This window comes from Mus musculus, chromosome 1 (genome assembly GCF_000001635.26).
Source record: "Mus musculus strain C57BL/6J chromosome 1, GRCm38.p6 C57BL/6J".
Lineage (NCBI taxonomy): Eukaryota > Metazoa > Chordata > Mammalia > Rodentia > Muridae > Mus > Mus musculus.
Genome location: NC_000067.6, coordinates 106,725,949 through 106,748,525, shown reverse-complemented (window position 1 = coordinate 106,748,525; position 22,577 = coordinate 106,725,949). Strand labels below are relative to the sequence as shown.

The 22,577-nt window shown below is 45.9% G+C and overlaps 1 protein-coding gene across 2 annotated transcripts in view; it reads left to right on the top strand.

Annotated features, from left to right (window-relative positions):
* The window catches only part of Kdsr (3-ketodihydrosphingosine reductase), a 39,333-nt gene that overhangs the window by 11,217 nt on the left and 5,539 nt on the right, over window positions 1-22,577 (top strand). The window contains exons 4-9 of one of the 2 annotated variants that reach the window (NM_027534.2): window positions 690-755; window positions 943-1,038; window positions 4,666-4,857; window positions 9,112-9,195; window positions 13,896-13,979; window positions 20,796-20,897. In NM_027534.2, the coding sequence (NP_081810.1) occupies window positions 690-755; window positions 943-1,038; window positions 4,666-4,857; window positions 9,112-9,195; window positions 13,896-13,979; window positions 20,796-20,897 (624 nt within the window). Of the gene's footprint in view, window positions 1-689; window positions 756-942; window positions 1,039-4,665; window positions 4,858-9,111; window positions 9,196-13,895; window positions 13,980-17,185; window positions 17,325-20,795; window positions 20,898-22,577 lie in introns of those variants that run through there. The other variant, NM_001316750.1, reaches the window with a different exon arrangement.

Here is a 22,577-nt window from a genome sequence, read left to right as displayed (position 1 = left end):
TGAGCCAATTTAAGCCAGATTAGATTAGATTAAAGGCTGGTTTATTGGGAAGCTGCTCTCAGGTGGGTGAGTTCACTGGCCCCGAGGACCAAGGCCAGGGAAATCGCCATAAGGACAAGGGAAGAGAGGGACAGGAGGGGAGGGAGAGAGAAAGAGAAGCTGCACACACAGAGAGGGAAGAGAAGAGGAGCCTCTGGGGAAGGGCAGCCCAGCTCCTGGGCTAGAAAGTTCAGGGTTTGGGGCAGGGTATGCCAGGTAGGGACTGAGGGATGCTAGGAGAACCTGGAAGCCAGATCTGCTTTGGTATGTAAAATTTGTATCTCCACCCCCGATCCTGGGGTCAGAAATGAAACACTTCGTAGGTGTACGTGGCTAAATTGGCCATTATTAGAAAGACTTGGTTTTACTATTTTTTTTTTAAATACCGTTACAAATAGTTTTGGTAGACCAACATTTTGGCATGTGCTTATAATCTAAGTAATCTCAGTATTTGGAAGGCTGAAACCGGAGGAGAGCTGTGAGCCCAAGTTATTCTAGACAGAAGTCCAAGACCGTGTGTGTAGGTTAAAATAGCCCGAAGATGTCATTCTGTCCTTCCACCATGTGAGTCCCAGGTGATGAGCACCCTTACCCGCTGAGCTGTCTCTCAGGTCCTGATCCCATTTCTCCTGTTTTCTTCCTTTGAGCAGGTGGTGCTGTGTATCTCAGTTGATGTGTCTCAAGACTATAACCAAGTGGAGAATGTCATAAAGCAGGTAAGAGGAGAGGTGCTTTCAGTTTCACTGCCTGACTCTGCTCAGCTCTCGCCAGGAGTTGACAGCTCTTCTCTATAGGCTTAGTGGTTCCATGGACTTGATTGACCTTATCTTTCTGAATGATGAATCTTCCATTCTCTGATGTAGTGTTTGGAATGATATGTAATGTTATGGAATATTCCTCCAGGCACAAGAGAAGCTGGGTCCTGTGGACATGCTGGTCAACTGTGCAGGCACCTCTATGTCAGGAAAGTTTGAAGAGCTTGAAGTTAGTAGTTTTGAGGTGAGTCACAGTGGTATCAAGATGATGTCTTCTATTTTAAAACAGCCCTGCCAAGCCAAGAACTCAGCTACTAATGTACTTCAACACTGAGGAAATGGGCATTAGGTGTGAACTCTTAAGTGCAAGGCCTTTTGACCTTGGCAATACGTCATTCTTGTCTTTAGTGTCCTCTTTCACCAGAGTGATAGGGACTCTGAAGTTAAACTGCTCTGCTATCTATCTTATAGGAGGTGTGACTGCTGGACCAGTGTCAGAACTATCTTCTCACAGGCTGTAGTCAACCCCATATACTCAGAGATACACACAAGGCCTACAGGAGGATCAGAGGGTGGTAAAAGGTAGAATGGTAGGACCTGAGTGTCTGAGTTTGTCTGAGACGCCCTGTCACTGTGCACATCACGCTGGCCCAGCCTTCTACCTCAGCTTCCTGAGCACTGGGATCACACATCTCTGTCACTGTGCCTAGTGTCACCGTGCCTAGTGTCACCGTGCCTAGTGTCACCGTGCCTAGTGTCACTGTGCCTAGTGTCACTACACCTGGCACAATTGTTTGTTTTACAGTGAATAATTCAGAGGCACTTAGCAAATTGTGATGTTGTGTAACTATCTAATTCTAAAACATTTTCATCTCTCCAAAAGAATACCCTATACTTTAGTCAGTATTTCTCATTAACCCAAACCCTTATTCTAGCCAATGGCTACCCCTAATCTGTGTCTGTCTTGCTGAATAATGGAGTCGTGTGCAGCGTGCGTGCCCTCCTGTGCCTGGCTTTCTCCCATGCTGAACGCCCTAAAGGTTCCTCCTTCACACTGACGTGTACACCGGTGCTTTGTTTTTCTGAGTTGGTAACAGTCCAATTGTGTGAAGAGACTGCAGTGTGCTTGCTTGCTTATCACCCCTGAATATTTGGACCATTCTTACCCACCCGGACCAGCCCAGAAGCTCCAGGTATCATTTGAGCCCTTGGAGGTTGTGATGCACAACCCTGTGTTGTAGTTTCCCTGTCACCAGTCAACACTCAGGTTTCCATGTCTTGCCAAGTGTGGTACAACTTGTAGTGTGTTCTCCAGCTTTAGGCTGTTGTTGCTTTTCTTTTCCCTCTGTTGTGTTCTCTCGGGGCTCTTAGCTGGATGAAGTGGCTCATGCGCATAATCCCAGCTCTTGGGAAACTGAGGCAGGAGACTAAGGTTGAGTTTAAGGCCAGCCTGAGCTATGAAGTAAGTTTCAGGCCCTCGTGAGATACAATATGAGACTCTATCTCCAAAACAGAGACAAATGTACTCCTTACTGGTGTTTTATTGAGTTCTCTCAAAAGAACTGGGGTAAGCATGGAGTTTTGTTCATTCACAGGTTCTTTTGGGGGGTTCTTACTACTAAAGCAATGTCATGAGGGGCTGGAGAGATGGCTCAGCGGCTGACAGTGTTTGCTGCTCTTGTAGAGGACTGAGGTTCAGTTCCCAACACTCTGAGAGGTCACATCTGTAATTCCAGTACCAAAGGATCCAGTGCCAGCCAGGCACACACATACATGCACGCAAGACACTCAAATGCACATAATAAAAATCAAAGTTTTAAAGGCTAAAACAAGGCAGTGATATTAAAACATTCTAGGGGAAAACAAAAACAAAAAACAAGCAAGAATCCTGGCTTCCAAACACAATCAATATTTTCAGTTCTCTTTGCTTTTACAAAATAGAGTGGTAAGAATTACTATCTGCACATATCCTGTCTTCTACTTTTTGAAAACTCATAGCATAAATTTTTTCCCTCACTCTTGTGTTTTCAGTTCTCTTTCCTTAAAGTTTCTTAGTATTCTGCCACACTGCTATCATGGTTGTGTATGCTCTGACTGGGCTGTGTAGCTTCTCAGGGTAAGGAGAATAGCCTTCCGGTATATAAACCCGTCACTGTGTGGCCTTCCGGTGTATAAACCCATCACTGTGTGCCCTTCCGGTGTATAAACCCATCACTGTGTGCCCTTCCGGTGTATAAACCCGTCAGTCACTGTGCATCCTCAGGTTCTCAGGGTGAACGTGGGGTTCTGGGATGAGAAGCTGGGACTGTCTCTGCGGGCACTTTCCAGCAAATACCGAGTTCTTACTGTGCAGGGCAGCAGGATCTGTGCTTGTACTTAGCTTGTGTTTTCCCGTGTAATCCCTGAAGCATCCTGAGGTCATGCTGAGATTAACCCCATTTTCACCTGAGGAAATGCCCAGCTGAGAAAAGTCTCACAAGATCAGGGGTGGGTAGTGGCATGAAGGCACAGCTCTACTGTTAACTGGTCCCACGTTCTCTGTATAGTCCTTGTCTAGCTTAGAACTAACAGGGCCAAAGAAATATTTTGAAGCTTTCTCCTAAAACTGTCCTTCAAGAATTATTACCTATAAGAACTTAAAAAGATAGCTTAGGGATTAAGAGTCCTGGCCACTCTGGCAGAGGACCCAGGTTTAGTCACCAGCAACTTACAGCTGTCTTTAATTCCAGTTCAGAAGATCCAGCGCCCCATTCTGGCCTCTGGGCACTGCACACACATGGTACACAGAAATATTTTCAGGCAAAACCCTATACACATAAAATATCGTTATAATGCATTACCTACAGTAAGTACTTTTCTAGTAGAACACTGATTTTGACCATTTGTGTGACCATTTGTGCATGGTTGGAGCAGAGGTTAATGTTGGCTGTTCGTTCTCGTTCGTTTTCTCTCTCTCTCTCTCTCTCTCTCTCTCTCTGTCACTATTTTGGTTACACTGGCTGAGACTGTCCAGTAAGCTGCTGGGATCTGCCTGTTTCTGCCTTCTTGCTCCCGGTGCCTGGGTTAGAGGTGTGTGCCCTTATGCCCCGCAGAGTTTTTGATGGGGATCCAAACTCAAGTCCATATGCTTGCACACAAAGGACTTTCCTAACTCAACCTTGTGCCTAGCCCTAATTTTGACATTTATATCAAAAATGGAACTGCTGTCACTATGAGAATTGTCTTCAAACTAGTCTCCAGAGGCTAGGTCCTGAGTGTCATAGTATCTACTACGTTTGTTCACTTCCCCATACAATATTCAGCAAATCTGCTGCACCCTGGCTCCCAGTCCCCTGGGTTTTTTTTTTTTTTAATTTAGTTGTTATTCTATTGCTGTGAAGAGACACTGACCAATGCAACTCTTATAAAGGAAAGCATTTAATTGGAGCATGCTTACAGGTTCAGAGGCTCAGTCCATTATGATCGTGGTGGGAAGCAGACAGGCATAATGCTAGAGCAGTAGCTGAGAGCTTTATATCCTGGTCCACAGGCAAGAGAGAGAAGAGGGAGGGGAGGAAGGAGGGAGGGAGAGGGAGAGAGAGAGAACGAGAACGAGAGAATGAGAACACGAACACAGACAGACACTGGGTCTACTGTGGACTTTTGAAACCTCAGCATACCCCCAGAAACACACCTTCTCCAACAAGGCCCCCCTACCTAATCCTTCCAAACTATTAAACCAAATAGGAACCATGCCTACAAATATATATGCAAACTACCATAGGGTCTCTCTTAAATAAGTTAGTCCTGGGAAGAGACAAACTCCCCTTAGCAGGGCTTAGGCTTTTGTCCTTGTTCGTCTCACCTCATCTGGCCTCTTTGTTTCTTGCAGAAATTAATGAGCATAAATTACCTGGGCAGCGTGTACCCCAGCAGGGCAGTAATCACTACCATGAAGGAGCGACGGGTGGGCAGGATCGTGTTTGTGTCCTCTCAGGCAGGACAGCTGGGACTGTTTGGTTTCACGGCCTACTCTTCATCCAAGTTTGCCATAAGAGGATTGGCAGAAGCTCTGCAGATGGAGGTAAAAAATACATTTATTTCTGTATTTCTTCTTCTTAGATCAGCAGGGAGCTCTGTCATTTTTTAGCTCCTTAGCCTACATCACTTTGTAAGCTAAAGGCTTACAGAGGTGATATCTGTAAAAACAAAACAAAACTAACTCAGTTGTAAGATCTGTGTTTTAATACTTCTTATTGTATAAAATTATACTTAGGACAGCGGCAAAATGACTCTGAGGGTGGAGGGATTGTCTGCTGTATAAAGTTCTTGAAATCCCTTCCTGGTGTTGGTCTGCTTCTGCTTAAGTGAACAGGGATATCATTATAGACAACTTTCTGAAAGCTCTGGATGTGGTTCTGGGGAAAATGCTTGTTTTACAGGTTGGGTAACAGAGTTTGACTCTCCAGAACTCACATACATGTTGGGCCAGTGTAGCAGTCTGCCTGAAATTCTAGTGCTCAGAAGGTGAAGATGGGAGCCCAAAGCCGCGTGGCTAACGAGCTAGACCAGTCCTCTCAGTATGAGTCAAATTTGCGAGGCTTACGTCAAAGAATAAGGTAGAGGATCATTAAGACAAACTCAATATTAGGCTTAGGCCTCTGCACACACATGCTCAGTTAAGCTGTGAAGTTGCAAGAGAGGATCCTGGTGATTCTGTGCAAGGATGCTTTGCAAATAACCATGTTCGTGTGTGCATAGGTCTGTATGTGTGAAATATGTGCACAAACTTCTTCATACCACTTTCTGGAAAGGGGAATTCAGCTTTTAGTGAATTCAGTGAGTTACTTAGAGTCACATAGTCACTTGGTGACAGGAATAACAAGGCCTAGCCCCGTAACTGCAAGCTCCACTGGTCTTTTGCAGCAGAGGATGTATCTGTAATTTGGAATGTGCATGTGATGTGCATCTGGTAGCTGCTTTATCTGGTTTGGGATTTTGGGCTTAGAATCCATTCGGGTGCAGAGTTTGAGAGATAAAAATGTATGCCCATTAAGGCCTTTCCTGAAGTCTGACAGTATGATCCACAAATTAAGGGCAAAGTGTATCTCTGGGAGCCCTGGTTTTCATTGCAGAGGGAACAGTGACCCAGTGGCTGCATCAGAGTCGCTCAGCTTCTTGATGTCAAGAGTGATCTTTCACACTGCCCAAAGCTGACTGGGCTAAGTCGCCTTGACTTCTGAGCATTAAAATTGTTGTTACTTAAATAAACAAACACACATACCATCTAAAAGACTGCTATTTTATTTGGATTAAGTAAATTCAGACTTTTGAATCCAACTTGTTTGTAGCAAAATTTGCCTCAAACCAAGATTTTCTTATCAACTAATAATTGTTTATTGAAATCTAGATAATTTGGTCAGTTTTTTATGAGTTAAACCAACATAGTTGCTTAAATGCTTGATGCTTTGGGTAAACATTTTGGTTTAATTAACTTTTTAAGTTTTTCTAGTTACTATCCTGCTTCCTCCGACAAGGTATAAACTCTGAAAATGTGGGCACAGTGTGTACTTGAATGCTTTGTTGATATTTTGGATTTGATTTTCTTTTTTCTTCTTTGGTCTTTTAAATACAAAATTAATATTTAAAGAATTTTTTTTCAAAAAGTTGATCTCTTTGAAAGTGTATTTCTGAAGTCAGTTATAGCCAGAGATTCAAGAATCAACCATAACAAAACAGGAATCCCCAGCCAGGATTCCTCCTGTTTTCTCACCCAGACCATGCCTGGCCCCTCCCCTCATCTCTTCCCACCATGGTAGACCAGTAAGCTGGAGCTGGGATTCTTTAGTTTGATATAAGCAGCTGAGGTTCCTTCTCCAGCCCCAGTGTTCTTGTTTTAATAGAACAGCTCTTAAGTGGCACTGTTTTTTTATGATAAACTCATCCTTCGCAAGCCATCCATTGTCTTACCTGTGCGAGGCTGGTGCCAAGTAGAAGGGAGAGTAAGAGGACAGGTGAAGAAAGGCAGAGCAGGAGAGTAGAAAACGGCCGTTTCCCAGGGCCAGGGAGAAACAGGTCAGCGAGGCATGAGTCAGTGAGATGAGTGTAACACTCGTCGTAACCCTCGTCGTAACCTAGAACAGGCGAATGTAAGCTAAGCCGTCCCTTTTTGGTTGGGTTATAGTGTTAACAGTTAGAGAGGTGTAAGAATAATTTTGTATGTCCTGGTTTTTGCAAATTATGTGAACAAGAGTATCAGGAGACCAGGAACTGGGTTATGGACAGAGAGTTGTCCGTTTAGTTCATTCCTGTACGGAAGTCTATGTTGGCATACAGTAGTAATTTAGAAAGTGTTTACTGGAAGCATCCACCCAGATGCTAGCAGAATAATTGTGCTTGATGATTGCAAAAACAGGGTTGGCTCCAAAGGTGATGGACTGGTTCCTCTCCACCTTGCTGTTTCCAGTCCCTCCCTGTGAGAGAGCGGTTGCTAACCCAGTCATGACCTTGAGTTTGAGAGACACTGCTTTGAAACATGGTTTTGATGATCATAAACGGCACAGCCCCCACTGTGGGGCAGCGCAGTGGGGGAGGCAGTTCAGAGTGGGCCAGAGAAGCCAGCCTGTGTGACTTGCGTAGTTAACACTCAGGCACTTTTTTTTTTTAAGCCATTTTTCTCTGGTCCAATACAGGACCAGACAAGACTACAAGAGACATTTTATCAATTTTCACCATCTCAAAAGCAAGTGTGAGAGAAGTCACTTGATCTTTGTTCCAGCTGGCTCACCTGATTGGCCTGGAAGACAGCAAGCACTCCCTGGCAAGGCCAAGCCATGAACCCTCATGACTTGGATGCCTGGAATGGAACCAGCTTTCATTCTTGTGATTACTTGGATGGGTGCACAGTACCTACCTACTGCTTTGTTCTCTTGACCCATGTTGCTGTCCCGAGCCTTCATAGCTGTGTCACTAAAAGAGTCTGGGAGCTAAGGGGCTGGCGCCCTGGTAGACGGGTGGGGCTGAGAAAACCTGTCGGATTTCTTCTTTAAGATTCTCAACACTAGACTTGTTGCCGTCCCTCCCAAACACCCAGATGTCTTTATGAGGACAGAGACACAAGCCAGCAGTACATAAAAAAGCATGCCAGAGTGGACTTGGTGGTCTGAGCCTTTGGATCGCTGATGTCCAGGCAAGAAAGGAACAGGCGACAGCGACCGGACTGCTGTTGGACAGTTTTGGGAGACTGACCCTTGAAAGAAGGGCCAGTGGGGTTGTTGGGGTGTCTTCATCAGTAGAGGAGTTGACTGGGCAGAGAAAGTGGGAGGCAGACAGTGTTGGAAGAACTAGAGGTTATAATAGGCCTAGTACCTATAAAGAAAGCCAGGGAGAACTGGGCATAGTGGTGCACACTTGTATCCCAGGTCTTCGGGAGACCATGGCAGACAGATCACCAGGTCAGACTAGCCTGGGCTAGAGAGATCTTACTGATAAAAAGGGCAGAGGGAAGAGCTTCTCTGTATAAATAGTGGTAGGGGCTGTTTACAGGGGAGTTGCTTGGCTGGTCATACTTTGGTGGTCTACCCAGGATGAAGATGCTTTCTCCTGATGCTATGTGGGTGGTTATGCAGGGACTTCTACAGGGATGGATAGAGTTCCAAATCTGGATTCAGACACAGTAATGTGCATCCGGGTAGGCACTGAGAGACGGTGTTTTGCAATTGAAATGAACATTGCTGTATTATAGCAGCCTGAAAGGCATAGACCTGCCTTCTGCCTTGAGCTGTGCAGTTCGTGGGCAGAGTCTGTGATGAAGGAGCATACTGTCATTCCACAGCATATGCAGTTCTCCCTGGGCAGCTCTGAGCCTCTGCTTGGTCCGCCGCAGGAAGAACTCTACTAGGAGGGGGCTTGACACACTTTAGAGCCAGCCACTTTCTGACATAGGTCAGGGGTACTCTTGCTACTGTTTCTAAGTCATCTTCATGGAGAGGGGTCCCCAGGACATTTGGTGCCTGTTTACTGATAGCCACTTCATGAACCTGACAAGCATCACCTTCTAAGGCAGTGTTCTCAGCCTTCCTAGTGCTGTGACCCATTAATACACCTTGTGTTGTGGTGACCCCCAACCATAAGGTGGTTAGTTGCTATTTCATAACTGTAATGTTGCTACTATTATGAATCAGTGTAAATATCTGATATATAACACACCCCCCCCCAAAAGGGCTGTGGCCCACAGGTTGGAAGCACTGTTCTAAGAATCAAGATAGCTGAGACAAGTTACAGGATGACTACAAAGTGCTCTGTTGACTGAGAGTGCGTACCTTGTTTGTGTGACCAGGTGAAGCCGTACAATGTGTACGTCACTGTGGCCTACCCACCAGACACCGACACGCCGGGGCTGGCTGAGGAAAACAAAACGAAGGTCAGTATTCCTACATAATGCCCTCTGTGAGGAGTGTGTGATGGCGTGTGTGTGTGTGTGTGTGTGTGTGTGTGTGTGTGTGTGTGTGTGCTGTGTGAAGCGTTTTGTGTGTGTAATATGTGTTGTGTGTGTGAAATACATGTTGTGTGTGATATGCATGTTGCGTGTGAAATGTGTGTATGATCTTCTGTGTGTGCTGTGGGGTGTGATGCAGATATTTACACAGATTCATAATAGTAGCAACATTACAGTTATGAAATAGCAACTAACAACCTTATGGTTGGGGGTCACCTCAACACGATGTGTATTGTCTGTGTTATGTATTGTATGTGTGTGATGGATGATGTGTTTGATACAGTGTTAAGTGTTCTGAGTGAGGTGTGTATGTGATGTGTGTGTGTGTGCACGTGTGCATGGTGGTGTGTATATAGTTTGTATTTGTGACTGGAGGAAGTTGTGCATGTTTGGGTGTGTGTGTGTAGTGTGATGTGTATATGTGATATATGGGGGTGTTATACATATTTGGGTTTGTGTGGTATGTATGTACATGTTTGGGTGTATATGTGCGTGTGCATGTGTGTGTGTGTGTTTGGGAGTGTGCAGGTGTGTATGGAGACCAGAGAACACCCTTGGGTATTCTTTTTCAGGTGGTGTCCTTGGTCTTGAGACAGGGTCTCCTACTGTCCTGGAACTATCAAGTAGGCCCGGGAGTTCTCTGGTCTCTACCTCCTCCTGGCTGGCTTTGCATGTGCGGGTGCTCAGAGGCCAGACAGGCACTTTATCTCCCTAGCTCTGTTCTGAATCTTCAGCGTAATTTTTATGAATGTATCCTACTTTAGGTCCTGGCTGTTTATCAGTTAGTGGGTCTGTTAGGTGCAGGGTGCTGAGCCAAGACTTGACCTTCCAGGCAGAGCTTCCTCCTCCCTTTTTCTGCTCTCCAGTCCCCTTTTCTTAATGTTGAACTTACTTGTTTCCAACTTTTAGCTCAGTATTTTCTCATAGGACGCAGTTGGCTGCCTAATGCTACCTGTGGCCTTATCACTCCCACTTCTGACCCCTGACCCCTAGAGGGAGCCATTTCACCTATGTGTCTAAACCAATCCATACATACATACCTACATACATACACAGTGAATGCACCTACATGCATGCATAACATGCATACATATATGCACATACATTCATATGCATCTACGTACAAACTCGTGTTTTAACTAGGGAAGCTAAAATTTGAGCCTCAGGTCTACTTTGTTCTGCCTGTGTGACCTCTGTTGGAGTCAGATTCTGTGTTTATGAGTGTTGTTAAGTTGAACCTCTATAATGGCATTTCCTTTCCTGTGTGTCTTTGTTTAACTGAGAGCATTTGTAGGTCATTCACTGGGGAGAACTGGACGTCTTTTGAGCATCTGAACCACTGACCTTTCTGTTACTTTCATTCTTCTTCCTCCAAGCCCCTTGTCATGGGGCTCCACCTTCTGCCAGGACACAGGCCCTGGGGGTGACATCCTCTGCACTCCCCTGTGCTGCGCTTCCCTTCTCTGTCCCTTGCTGGGGTCTGTGCCTTCCACTGCTGTCATTTCTCTGCTCACCTTGGTGGCCCTTCAGTCATTCCAGAGAAAGGCACGTGAGAGGCACCATTTGTTTAGAGTCTGGTTCACAAGAAGGCATCTTCCTTTTCCTATTTTTCGTTGCTGTGTGTGGTAGGGTGTTTTACTGGGTGACAGTTGAAAATGACGGTCCTCACGGCTTTGCGGGCATTTCTTACTGAGTTCTAGCTTCTAGGGTTTCCTGGGGACCCCACTGACCTGAGATGCCTGAGAAAAGCAACTCGTGGCTTGTGGTTCAGAGACACCCGTCCATCAGGACAGGGAGAACTGGCCCGGCAGATCAGTGCTCCTTACAGGAAGGAGAAAAAGGGGGGACAGCAGAGAGCCAGCTGAGCCATAGCCTCAGCAACACATTCCTCCAGCTGGGCTTCAGCCCCTACCTTTCCCCACCTTCCACTAATGCTCAGGGGCCAAGCAAGCATCCGTGACTGAGCAGCTTCCTCATACACATGGGAGGTGTGTACTCCTGGTGGGGTTTAGTTGTAGACACTCTTTTCCTTTTTATCTTTTAGAATGCCGTTTGGTGTGAAGTGTTTTATATGCTAGATACTCAGGACCGCCCCTTTGTTCTCTCATGCACTCAGGTCTGGAACATTGAGGTCATTGTTTCCCATCCAGAACACTTGGAAGCATTCTTTGTGCAGTTGTCGCTCAGGAGCCCCACTTTCCGGCTGACTTCACCACCTCATCTCTTACTCACTATTGGTTTCTTCTTCAACTTTATTTAATTTAACTTCAATTTTTATTTCTACTGATTTTTTTAAGCTTAGATCTGTCTGTCATGGATTTGTCTTTAGTTACTGTTCTGTTGTTGTGAAGAGAAACCAAGACCAATATAACATAAAAGAGAGCATCTACTTGGCTCTGTCTTACAGTTTCATAGGGCTAACCATTATCATCATGGCAGGGATCATGGTGGCACTCAGACAGATGTGGTGCTGAAGAAGGAAATCAGAGCTAAATCCTGATCCACAGGCCACAGGCAGGTAGACAGACAGACAGACACACACACACACTGCACCTGGTGTGGACTTTTGAAGCCTCCACCCCGTTCCCACTGAGTTTTCTTCTATTTCTAAGGAGCTTCAGTCAGAATGTTGCTTGGTTGTATTTTTGTTCTGTTTCTTTTCTTGGTTTTGAGTCTAGGTGTTCTCGACTCTGCTCATGTTGGTGATTGCATTCAGCAAGGCAGTGGAGCACAGGTTGTAGAGCCATGTAAAGCCCTTCCGCCACCTTCTGCTTTACATATGGAGGATGGGGTGGCAGTGGCGCCTTCGTTTCCTTAGCGTCTCGTGTGTGGACAGATGGCATGGGACTGGTCATTTCCGCCCCAGTGGCATCTATCTCCCTTGCATGTGTGCAGGTCATACAGAATGACTGGGTAGTCCTGAGCTGAGAGTAGGCTCTATTCATCTGGTTCCCCATCTTTCCCTCTGCCATGACACAAACAAACAAAACAGATAAACAGGTAAAGTGGGGCTGAAGGAAACCCACGAAAGCTTACCACCTCACACTGAAGGTAACCTAGTTTTAGACTTAATTATTTTATGTGGTTTTTCCTCTTAAAGTGTATGTGGATCTCTGTAGCATAAATTTGGGGTGTTTATGTAGTCTATATTCGGTTTTTGTTTGCCAAAAAAAAATGGGTTATTTATGTAGAAACAACCTCTTCATTTTCTTTTGAGTTCAGTCAATTTTATAATTTCTTTTTGCTTTAAAAACATAACTTGGAACCAAACCTCCTGCTTCAAACCTGCTAAGCAAGCATTAATATTTGCTGCATACTCTTTAAGTCTGAAGCCAGTGAAGTAGTGACTTCCCTGAGATTTGGTTGTTTTGTTTTTGTTTAGCCTACAGTAAAATTTTAGACAGATTTCTAGTGACTGGAACCTGCATTGATCTGTGGGCCCAATAGGGGGCAGCAGACACTCTTCTAACTCAGTGCATCTTGCCTGTCCTTATCCACCTGGTGTGGAGGGAGAGCAAATCGGTGAGATGTGTGTCCTCTCAGATTCTAAAAAAAAGAAAACCTGACTTTTGTGAAACATGAGCTATGTTTCTATAATCACAGTATTCAGGAGGTCGCAAGCCTGCTTGGGCTACATAGTCAGACCCTGACTCACAAAACCAGACATGGAGGAAAAAGTGTATTCTAATCTTTCCCCTCGAGCCTACATAGTCACATTTAGTCTCCTGTGGCTTAAGGCTTCAGTTCGAAACTTTTCTTTTGAAGAATGTTTGGATGTGTGTGTAAAATGCCACTCAGAAAAGCCAATGGGAACAGACAAAAACGTTGCCGCTCACAAGTCAATTAGGACAGAAAGTGTGAATACAGAAGTAGCTAGAACGTGAATTAATGCAGAAATGAAGGAGAGGAGAGAGGGAGAGAAGGAGGGGGGAGGAGAGAGAGAAACAGACACAAGAAGCCCGGAATGAGGAAAGGTGTTCTGAGCTAAGTGCGAGCCGGACAGACCTTTATCTGTCTCTTGAGGAAGAGAAGCCTAGGATTTGGGAATTGGGCCCTGAGTCCTGTAACTACCTCTCAGCCAAACTAGGCAGGAGGCAGTGTTGCTACTCAAATGGCTAGTGTCTTGGCCTCCTCTGCTCGTCCTTCAGCAAATAGATACAGTTCTTCAATGGGGGCTAGGCCCAGACTGTCCTCAATCTGTCCCCAGCATCATTCATCTGCTCAATGGGGACTCTATTCAGAATGGAGGCACGGTCCTACGATGGATCACGTTTGCTCAGTCACAGGGACGAGCCTCTATGCACATACTGTCTGGCAGTTGTCTGTCCAGTAAGAGAAGGGGCCCTTCCTCACTGTGACTGACAGACTGATCTACTAGCTCCGGTTCTGGAAGGCCTCACTAGAGCCGTGCTTGCACCACCCAGAACAGCAAGTACCTCCTTAGCCCTGCCAATGGAGATAAAATCCCACACGCAGAGACTGACTTAGAATCTAGCTTGATCTTTGTCTTGAACAAACGTATTTGTTCGAAGGTAGAAAAATGATAATTATTTGTGATCCATCTATAAGATGTTTATTTTAATTCAGTGGAATTATTTTAATTTGTATATTTCTCCCACTTGCAGCCCCTGGAGACCCGGCTTATCTCAGAGACCACAGCTATTTGCAAACCAGAGCAGGTGGCCAAACAAATTGTCAAAGATGCCATAGTAAGTAAACGCCCTTGTGTGGCTCTCTGTACTCCGTGTATTTATACTGTGTTCCTGAAAGGCACATAAGGACTGACTTCAGAGCAGAGCGTTCGGCTTTGCGTGGGGTTTGTCTGACGTCAGCCTCCACAACCTCCTCCCACTTCCTGTGGATTCAGCATTAACCTGAGGGATAGCGTCACGGTATTGTAAGAGAGCTGAAGCTCTCGGAACGCAAATGACCACTACGTGAGGAGAGGCAACTTCTTTTAATTTTTATTTGTAATTTTACTTATTGGGTGGGTGTGAATGTTGCCTTCTTACAAGAAAATTTCTCTCATCTACCACGAGAGTCCAGGGCATTGAACTCGGGTCATTAGGCTTGGTGTCTGTGCTTACCCACTGAGCCTGGCCTTGTCCTTTACCAGGGTTTCAGACCATCTAAGGTATTTGATTGCCAGGCTCAGGATGGTTTTTCTTTCCCTTCCTGTTTCCTGTTACTACTTTTCTTTCTCATGGTTCACAACAAAGCTGCTGGCCCCACCGTTCCTCTCGATGTACCTCCTCACTTAATTTGTGGGGAACTGGCTTTTGAAACCATATCAAGCATTATATAGAACACTGCATACCACAGTTCTTTTGAATACATTCTGATTAACTCACTTGTAGAACAAGGTTCAATCTGAGGGATGTCCGTAAACTTAGTAACCTACGTGACTTTGGAAAGTCTGCACCCAGATAACATGGTGCAGCTTCTAAGTAGCAAAAGGGGTGTTGTGCCAAGGTTAGCAGGACACAGTAACAGCAGCCTCACCAACAGACCCAAAGACCTGGTGAGACAGCTCAGTGGGTAAAGGGACTTGCCACCAATCCTAATAACCCGAGTTCTTCAGACTCCAGTAGTGGAAGGAGAGACCTGACGCCCTCATTTGTCCTCTGGCCTCTACATACATGTTGTGTGATACATACATATACACAAGTATGTTGCGCGCGCTCAACTGGCCAGGAAGAACGACGCTGCTACAGGATCCTTCTGCACACGTTTATTCAGTCCTGTTTCTTCTTTCTCTATATTTCCCTTGTTTATATCTCCCTTGTTTATATCTCTCCCTTGTTTTTATATCTCCCCCGAACCCTGGGCCTCTCACTCTTTTATACTCTCAGTTCCCATCCACGCACAGCAGGCCACGCCACCTCACCAGGCACGCAGCTTCAGCTAATCAGGGCAGCAGGGGCAAATCTCCACCAAATTGGATTCACCTGTATCCTGGTACACCTGCTCAGCACTCAAAATGTTTGTGGCTTATATGAGGAAGTCAGGTGCAAGTCATATGACTTAGCTGCAGTCTCTGGCGCCTTTGGGACTGCCGCCACACCCGCTCCCCACAATTCCCCCTTTTTTCTTTTTTGGCAGAGAGAATGTCTGTAGATAGCCCCCCGCAGCCATGTCCCTTACCCGTCCTTGGGTGACAAACAGCATTGGTTTGATCCCTGTCTTAGGTTGGTGACATGCCCAGGGAGTCTTATCACTGACTACCTCTCTATCATGCCAAGCCACTCCTGGGGAGATTGTGTTTTGCTTGCGGCAGGTGCATCAAAAGGCCAGGATGTTAATTAACCTATGGCCAGATCTTAATTGCTGCAAGCAAGCCTCATGGGTGAAGGTAGAGGTCTGATCCCCAGTGTGCAAGCATAGGGGCCCTACACAAAACCATCCCTTAGGCTCATCACCCAGAGAGGTCTTGGCCAGCTCCCGTGTCGTTTTTCCTGGGGGAAGGGAACTAGGACACTGAACCTTCATGGATCAGACATACCTTCCACAGGATGCCAACAGCAAGCTATCCTCTGTGCAGTGCTTAGCCTCGCACCCCACGGCATAACGCAGCATAATTTCTTTTAGAGTGGCAAACCAAATCTGAGGAGATTGTCCCGCCTCCACTGCAGCAAAAGCCTACGCTACCATGGCGAAAGTGCGGGCCGCACACTCTGCACCTAACACATGTGCCAAACACAAAACACACACACACTATAACAAGCATACATCCCAGGGCTCTCATCCCCGCTCATCTTCCCTGAAGCAAGGGATAGATAGCCAGAGGGGCTATCTCTTTAAGGGAAATTCAGGGATCAAAAAGCGTGGAAAATTTTGAATGTCATGTCGAGCTTCTGGAATACCGAAAGGATCTCCCATCTCGGCTCCATCCTTTGTGCTTGTGGGATCATCCACCACATCCACAGGGGCAACTGGATCAGGAGCCTCATTCTTGCAGCGTCTCACCAATCTCTCCAGCACCCAAAGAGGTTCTGTCTGGTCCTGTGGAAACACACAGACCCTCTCGCCCATGTCAACACCTGATCCTGTCGATCCTCTCCAAATCTCCGGACAGAAGGTCCACCTACAGGTGGCTGCTGAGGAGGCATAGGGAGGCGGCACAAAAGCTAATTCGCCTTCCTCCTCCACCTCGGCTCTTTTATTTCGTCCTTCCTGACCACCTGATAACACTGTGTCTCCTTTCTTTTTCCTTTTTCTTTTTAAGCCCTTCTCCTCTTCCGACATAATTTCTTGTTGCTCTTTAAGGATTTTCTGACCTGTCTTGACTGCCTCTACACACAGTTTCAAACAGTAACAGAGTCCATATATCAGAACAAGCAAGACCAAAACTATCAGACCTACCCACAAAGGGTCAATGGGAGAAAAAAGCATAACTACTCAGCGAGGATCTATTGATCACTACACTGAGGTTATCATAGTTCCTTAACTTGTCCCCAAACCGGGAACCTTAACTTGTCCCAAAGCCGTGAACCTTTAGTTACCTTGTACCTGCTTCCTGGCAACGTTATATTCGCCTCTATTTTATCGGAGGTCCTTCCCAAACTCCTGGGTTACTTTGTGCCTACTTCCTGGCAACTTTATGCTCACCTCTATTTTATCCGAGGTCCTTCCCAAACTCCTGGGTTACTTTGTGCCTACTTCCTGGCAACTTTATGCTCACCTCTATTTTATCCGAGGTCCTTCCCAAACTCCTGGGGTCGCAAGTTTCACTCACCGTGAACTTACCCTGCGGGCAACCACTGACTGCTGAAAGTTCTGAACTCGGTGGGGGAGTCGGTTCCCCGTACGGGCCACCAATTGTCGCGCCCACTCTCAACCAGCAAGAACGACACGACCACCAGTCCTTCTAACAGCAGTTTATTCCGTCCTCATCTTTCTTCTTTCTCTTCATCAGTACCGTTCCCCAGCTGAAGAGTTCTGAATCCACGCCGGATCCTTCTCAACAGTCTGTTTTACGGGAACTTTTATTAACCACTCCTTCCCCGTGATGCAGTTCTGAATCCTCCCTGTAGCAGGGGGTCTTCACTCATGCCTGAAGATGTTTCTTGTCCCGGGTTTCGGCACCAACTTGTTGCGCGCGCTCAACTGGCCAGGAAGAACGACGCTGCTACAGGATCCTTCTGCACACGTTTATTCAGTCCTGTTTCTTCTTTCTCTATATTTCCCTTGTTTATATCTCCCTTGTTTATATCTCTCCCTTGTTTATATCTCTCCCTTGTTTTTATATCTCCCTTGTTTATATCTCCCTTGTTTTTATATCTCCCCCGAACCCTGGGCCTCTCACTCTTTTATACTCTCAGTTCCCATCCACGCACAGCAGGCCACGCCACCTCACCAGGCACGCAGCTTCAGCTAATCAGGGCAGCAGGGGCAAATCTCCACCAAATTGGATTCACCTGTATCCTGGTACACCTGCGCAGCACTCAAGATGTTTGTGGCTTATATGAGGAAGTCAGGTGCAAGTCATATGACTTAGCTGCAGTCTCTGGCGCCTTTGGGACTGCCGCCACACCCGCTCCCCACACAAGTAAATAAATATACATTTAAAAAAAAGAACAGGTCTGCAGAGGTGGCTTGGTAAGTTCTACAAGCACAGGACCCCACTTCAGAAGCCACATGAGCCTCCACTCCCACCCCTTTCTGGCCTTCTTGGACACGGTACCATTACATACATGGTGCACATGCATACACGCAGGCACCCACACATACATATGTTTTAATTTTAAATCTTAAAACAACAACAAAAGGACTGAGTTCCTAGCAGTAACATAAAAGCCAGTAAGCCAGTATGGTTGTTCCTGTCTGTAACCCAAGTCCTGTGTGGACAGACCGGCAGATCCCCAGATCTTGTGAGCCAGCCAACCCATCCAGTCTGTGAGCCTAGCCAGGGTCATTTTGAGACCCGTTCACAAAAGATAAGGTGTAGAGTGATTGAGGTAGATACCCAACATTGACCTGTGATTCCCCACACATGTGCCCACAGACATGTAGTTTGCCCTGGTTGCCTTTAGAGACTTGGAGCAGTGGCACAGAGGCATGAAAGGCTAATTTGCTTTTCCCTCAAGTCAGAACAAGCACCCTCAAGGTGCTGCTGCTGCTGCTGCTGCTGCTGCTGCATTGTCTTAAGATGCTGGTACTTGCCATGCGTGTGCATGGTGTTGGGTTCCATCACCAGCAGAAGAAGATGGGGAAGAGATTTAGCTAGGAGATAAAGTCATTTGAAATCAAAGAAATTGAGACTGGGGAATTGCCACAGTGATTAAAAGCACTTGTTCTTGTAAAAGGCTCTAGATTCATTTCCCACCACCACATGGAGGCTCAGCAGTTCCTCAAGTGTCATGTTGTACCCAGACATGCATGCCGTCAACACACACTCACACACACACACACACACACAGAGAGAGAGAGAGAGAGAATAAAACTTAACTATATTATTAACTCCATTTTTAAATAGCTTTATTTGTTCTTTTAATGTATCTTTGTGCCTGAGTGTATGTATGTATGTGCAATGCCTGCAGAGGCCAGGAGAACACCACATCCCTTGGACTGGATGTATAGGCATTGTCCCCTCTCTTTATGGTTTCTTTTTAAGTGTGTGTGTGTGTGTGTGTGTGTGTGTGTGTGTGTAACACTCAGAAGACAGATTTGAGGAGTCATTATTTCCTTCACTGGGGTTCTGGGATCAGACTCAAGTGGCAAGAGCTCTCGTCCGCGGAGTCCTGCCTTTTCTCAGTTTCTCTTCATATGGGGCTCCAGTAGCTTCAGCCTCAATAGCAGCTGAGGGTGACCTTGAACTACTGACTTCCCACTTCTCAGTGCTGATATAACTACTATGTGTGGCTCAAACATAGCTATTTTCAAACAGAAATTCATCAGGAGGAGTGGCATGGTATTTTCACGAGCCTTTACAAAGTCCACACTAGTGGATGCCAGCTGCTTTCTCGTGTCTGCTTCTGTGGCCAATCTGTTAAATACATTCATTTTGAAACATTTGAAGAAAATGTGACTTTAATCAGATACATAGTTGGGAGGGGATAAAGTTTTCACGGGATTTTCAGATAATTATGAACATAATGTTCTTTCTGTTTTTATTTTTATATTAACCCCCATCTTGACAATTAGGGGTTTCTTAAAGGTTGGTTGCTGTATGAAATTAGAAACCACACACCAGTGAGCTTTTTGTTCTCGGTGACACTAAAATGCATGTCTCGTTTCTATGTTGAATGGATCTTTCACTCATTCATCATTTGAAAACATGCATTAATCATTTGGAAAATATGGAATCTGTGAGTTATCAAAAGTCACATTCATCAGAGATCAGGGAAATATCAGGAAGCCAACTGTCTCCTACTGATGGATAAAGTTTTCATAAGTCTTAACTTTTCCCCATGCACATATATAATCTGTGGTCTTCTTCCTAGCCACAAGTTCAGTTCATTTGTCTGCCCTATCTGTGCCTCAAGCCCAAATTGGAATGTTCTAGCCTCCTGGTAAATAGTTGTTAACAGGAAAATAGTTTTGTCAGGAAGCTCAGCTCTGAGGTGTTCCCAGTTAAGCTAAATCACTCGTGGTGAATTTCTTATTTGTCACCTGAGAACAGGAGTCCTCTTCCCAGTGTCCTCCAGGAGATGGGCCACAACCAGCCAGATGTCAGATGCTGCTGGTTCCTGGGTATGATGCTATGTGTACTCTCCTGTGTATATACCTGTGAAATAGCCTAGCTGGGGATGGAGCTCATTGGTAGAGTAATAGTCTAGTATGTATGAAGCCCTGGTTCCTCCCTAGTACCATATAAACTGAGAACACATGCCTATAATCCCAGCACTTGAGGAGTAGATAAGAGAGGATTGAAATTCAGGGTCATCCTCAGTTACAAAGTGAGCTCAAGGGCAGCCTGAAATCCTGCCTCAAAAACAAACCCCAAACCTGTTTAATGAATGGATTAGGCCCCTGGTTCTATTGAGGAGCAAAGAAGTGATACATATCCCACGTGGGGCAGAGCTGGGCAGCCCAAGATGCTGGGGTATCATGCAGACAGCATGCAGTTGACCCCTTCTGAACCACTTCTTAAATACAAAGCGTCTTTTGGGCTCTTAAAGACTTTTTTAGAGTGTGTGTGTGTGTGTGTGTGTGTTTTCATTGCTGTGGTGGTGGTGGCACTGGCTGCATTAGGGCCACACTCTCAGAAACTCTCCTTTGTGCTGTGGTGCTTTTGTCCATATGCACAAAGGTCAGTGGGAAAGCAGCTAACGTCTCAGTGTTATTTGACGGTTTCATTGTCCCTAGAGACCCTGAAAGGGTCAGGAACCCACAGGGATCTGTGGACTTGTACTTTCAGAGCTGGACATACTTTACGTCTCTGTGTCCCTTTTTAGTTCTGGTATATTTTGAGTCGCTGTGCTGTCCCTTATAAAGTGAAGGGACATACTTCCCTGTTCCTCAGTGCTGAACTAATTCCTACAAACTTACTCCATACCACTCTTTTCTGCTTGCTTCTTTCCTAGCAAGGAAATTTTAACAGTTCTATTGGCTCAGATGGGTACATGCTGTCCTCCCTGACCTGTGGGATGGCCCCGGTGACTTCCATCACTGAAGGACTCCAGCAGGTAAGCCCTTTCTTAGCCAGCAACCAGGTAGACAGACAGGTAGACTAACAAAACAAGAATCACTGTTACCAACTTCTGTGAGAAAAAGATGAAGACTAGAGTGCAGTAGTTTTAAATTAAAGTTTGTTTCTCTCTCTGCCAACAGTAAGTAGGCAAGCAGGTTAAGGATATGTCCTGGGCAGAAGTGAGGAACCAGGCTGCAAGTGGAGGAGGGGCCGTCGCTGTTGTTGGGTGCTCACCCATCTTTTCAGCAAAGAATCCTTGCTCTAAAGTGTTCAAAAAGGAACACTTGGCCAGAATTGTGGGGGGCAGCATTGTCCACAACCAGTGAAGTATTAGCTTAGAAACCATTTTCTAGCTCATCAAACCTTCCAGTAGCTAAGCTGAAGGAGACTCAGAGAGCAGACCAGACACACCTTGCCTGTAAGAGCTTCATCCAGATTGCCAGCACTGTCATAAAAAGCCAGTGTGGTCTCTCCTATCTGTAACCCAAGCCCTGTGTGGCAGATCCCCAGAGTTTGTGAGCCAGCAACCCATCCAGTCTGTGAGCCTAACAAAGATAGGTGCATGAGTTCTTTCCCCCATGTTTGTCTGTACACCACATGTGTGTAGTGCCCATAAAGGGCAGAAGAAAACATTGGATTCCTGGAACTGGTGTTACAGAGAATAAGCTGCCAACTAGGTGCTAGGAATCGAATTCAAGCCCTCTGGAAGAATGACGTAAGCTCTTGACCTCTGAACCATCTCTCAGGCCTGAAAGTTTACTCCTGTTGATAAGGTTCTGTGTTCCCCAGATGGTTAGGTGTAAGAGGGTTCACTAACCCTTAAGGAGTCTACTACCATGGAGTGCTAAGACTGGTGGGCAGTGCTAATGGCAGCCATGTCATTAGAGCTGTAATGGAAGGAACCTTTAGGGACAAAGCCAAGCATCATGGCTGAGAAAGCCCTGGTCTGTGTGAGGTGCATTCAGATAACTCCTAGTTCTTTCTTGGGCCTTTTCCTAGCCTGTCTCATTCTGAAATGTCTCCCCATCATGATTTGCTTGACCTTGTTACAGGTAAGATCTTTGGGGACAGGGCCTAAGTCACTCTTACTTGTCACTGGACCCCAGCAGCCAGTACCTACATAACACAGGAGTTTTAGATTAGTGCACAGAGTCTGCACCTGTCCACCTGTCTTGCCCGTTCACACAGTGATGCCAAATCTAAAACTCAGTCTAGGCTGGGTGCTAGGCTGGATGCTTTTACCCAAGCCAGCATCGGGCTGTGATCCCCGACCACCCTGCTTCAGCTTCTTTCAGGCTCTGGTCCCACTCATCACCATGCTCTTCAGATCTCTCTCTCCCGAATTCTGCATCTCTGCTGATGATCCCAGAGTTGAGACCAACATCACAGTCCTTTACCAGATCCACATATGTTGTGAGCTAGAACATGAAAAGTGACGTTGTGGTCCATCTGATAGAAGCCACTCTCCTTACACTGACTCTCCTCTGCCACCCTCCCTAGCACTGAGATATGGGTATGAGCCAAACTCCAAGAGTATGTACATTTAAATAAAGTTGTTGCAAAAGAAAGAAATCCAAATTTGAGACATTTATTGGGACATTCAGAGGTCTACCTCAGCAGGCTGCTTTCTCGACAGGAAAAGATGGCAGTCACTCCCATAGAATAGAGCATAACC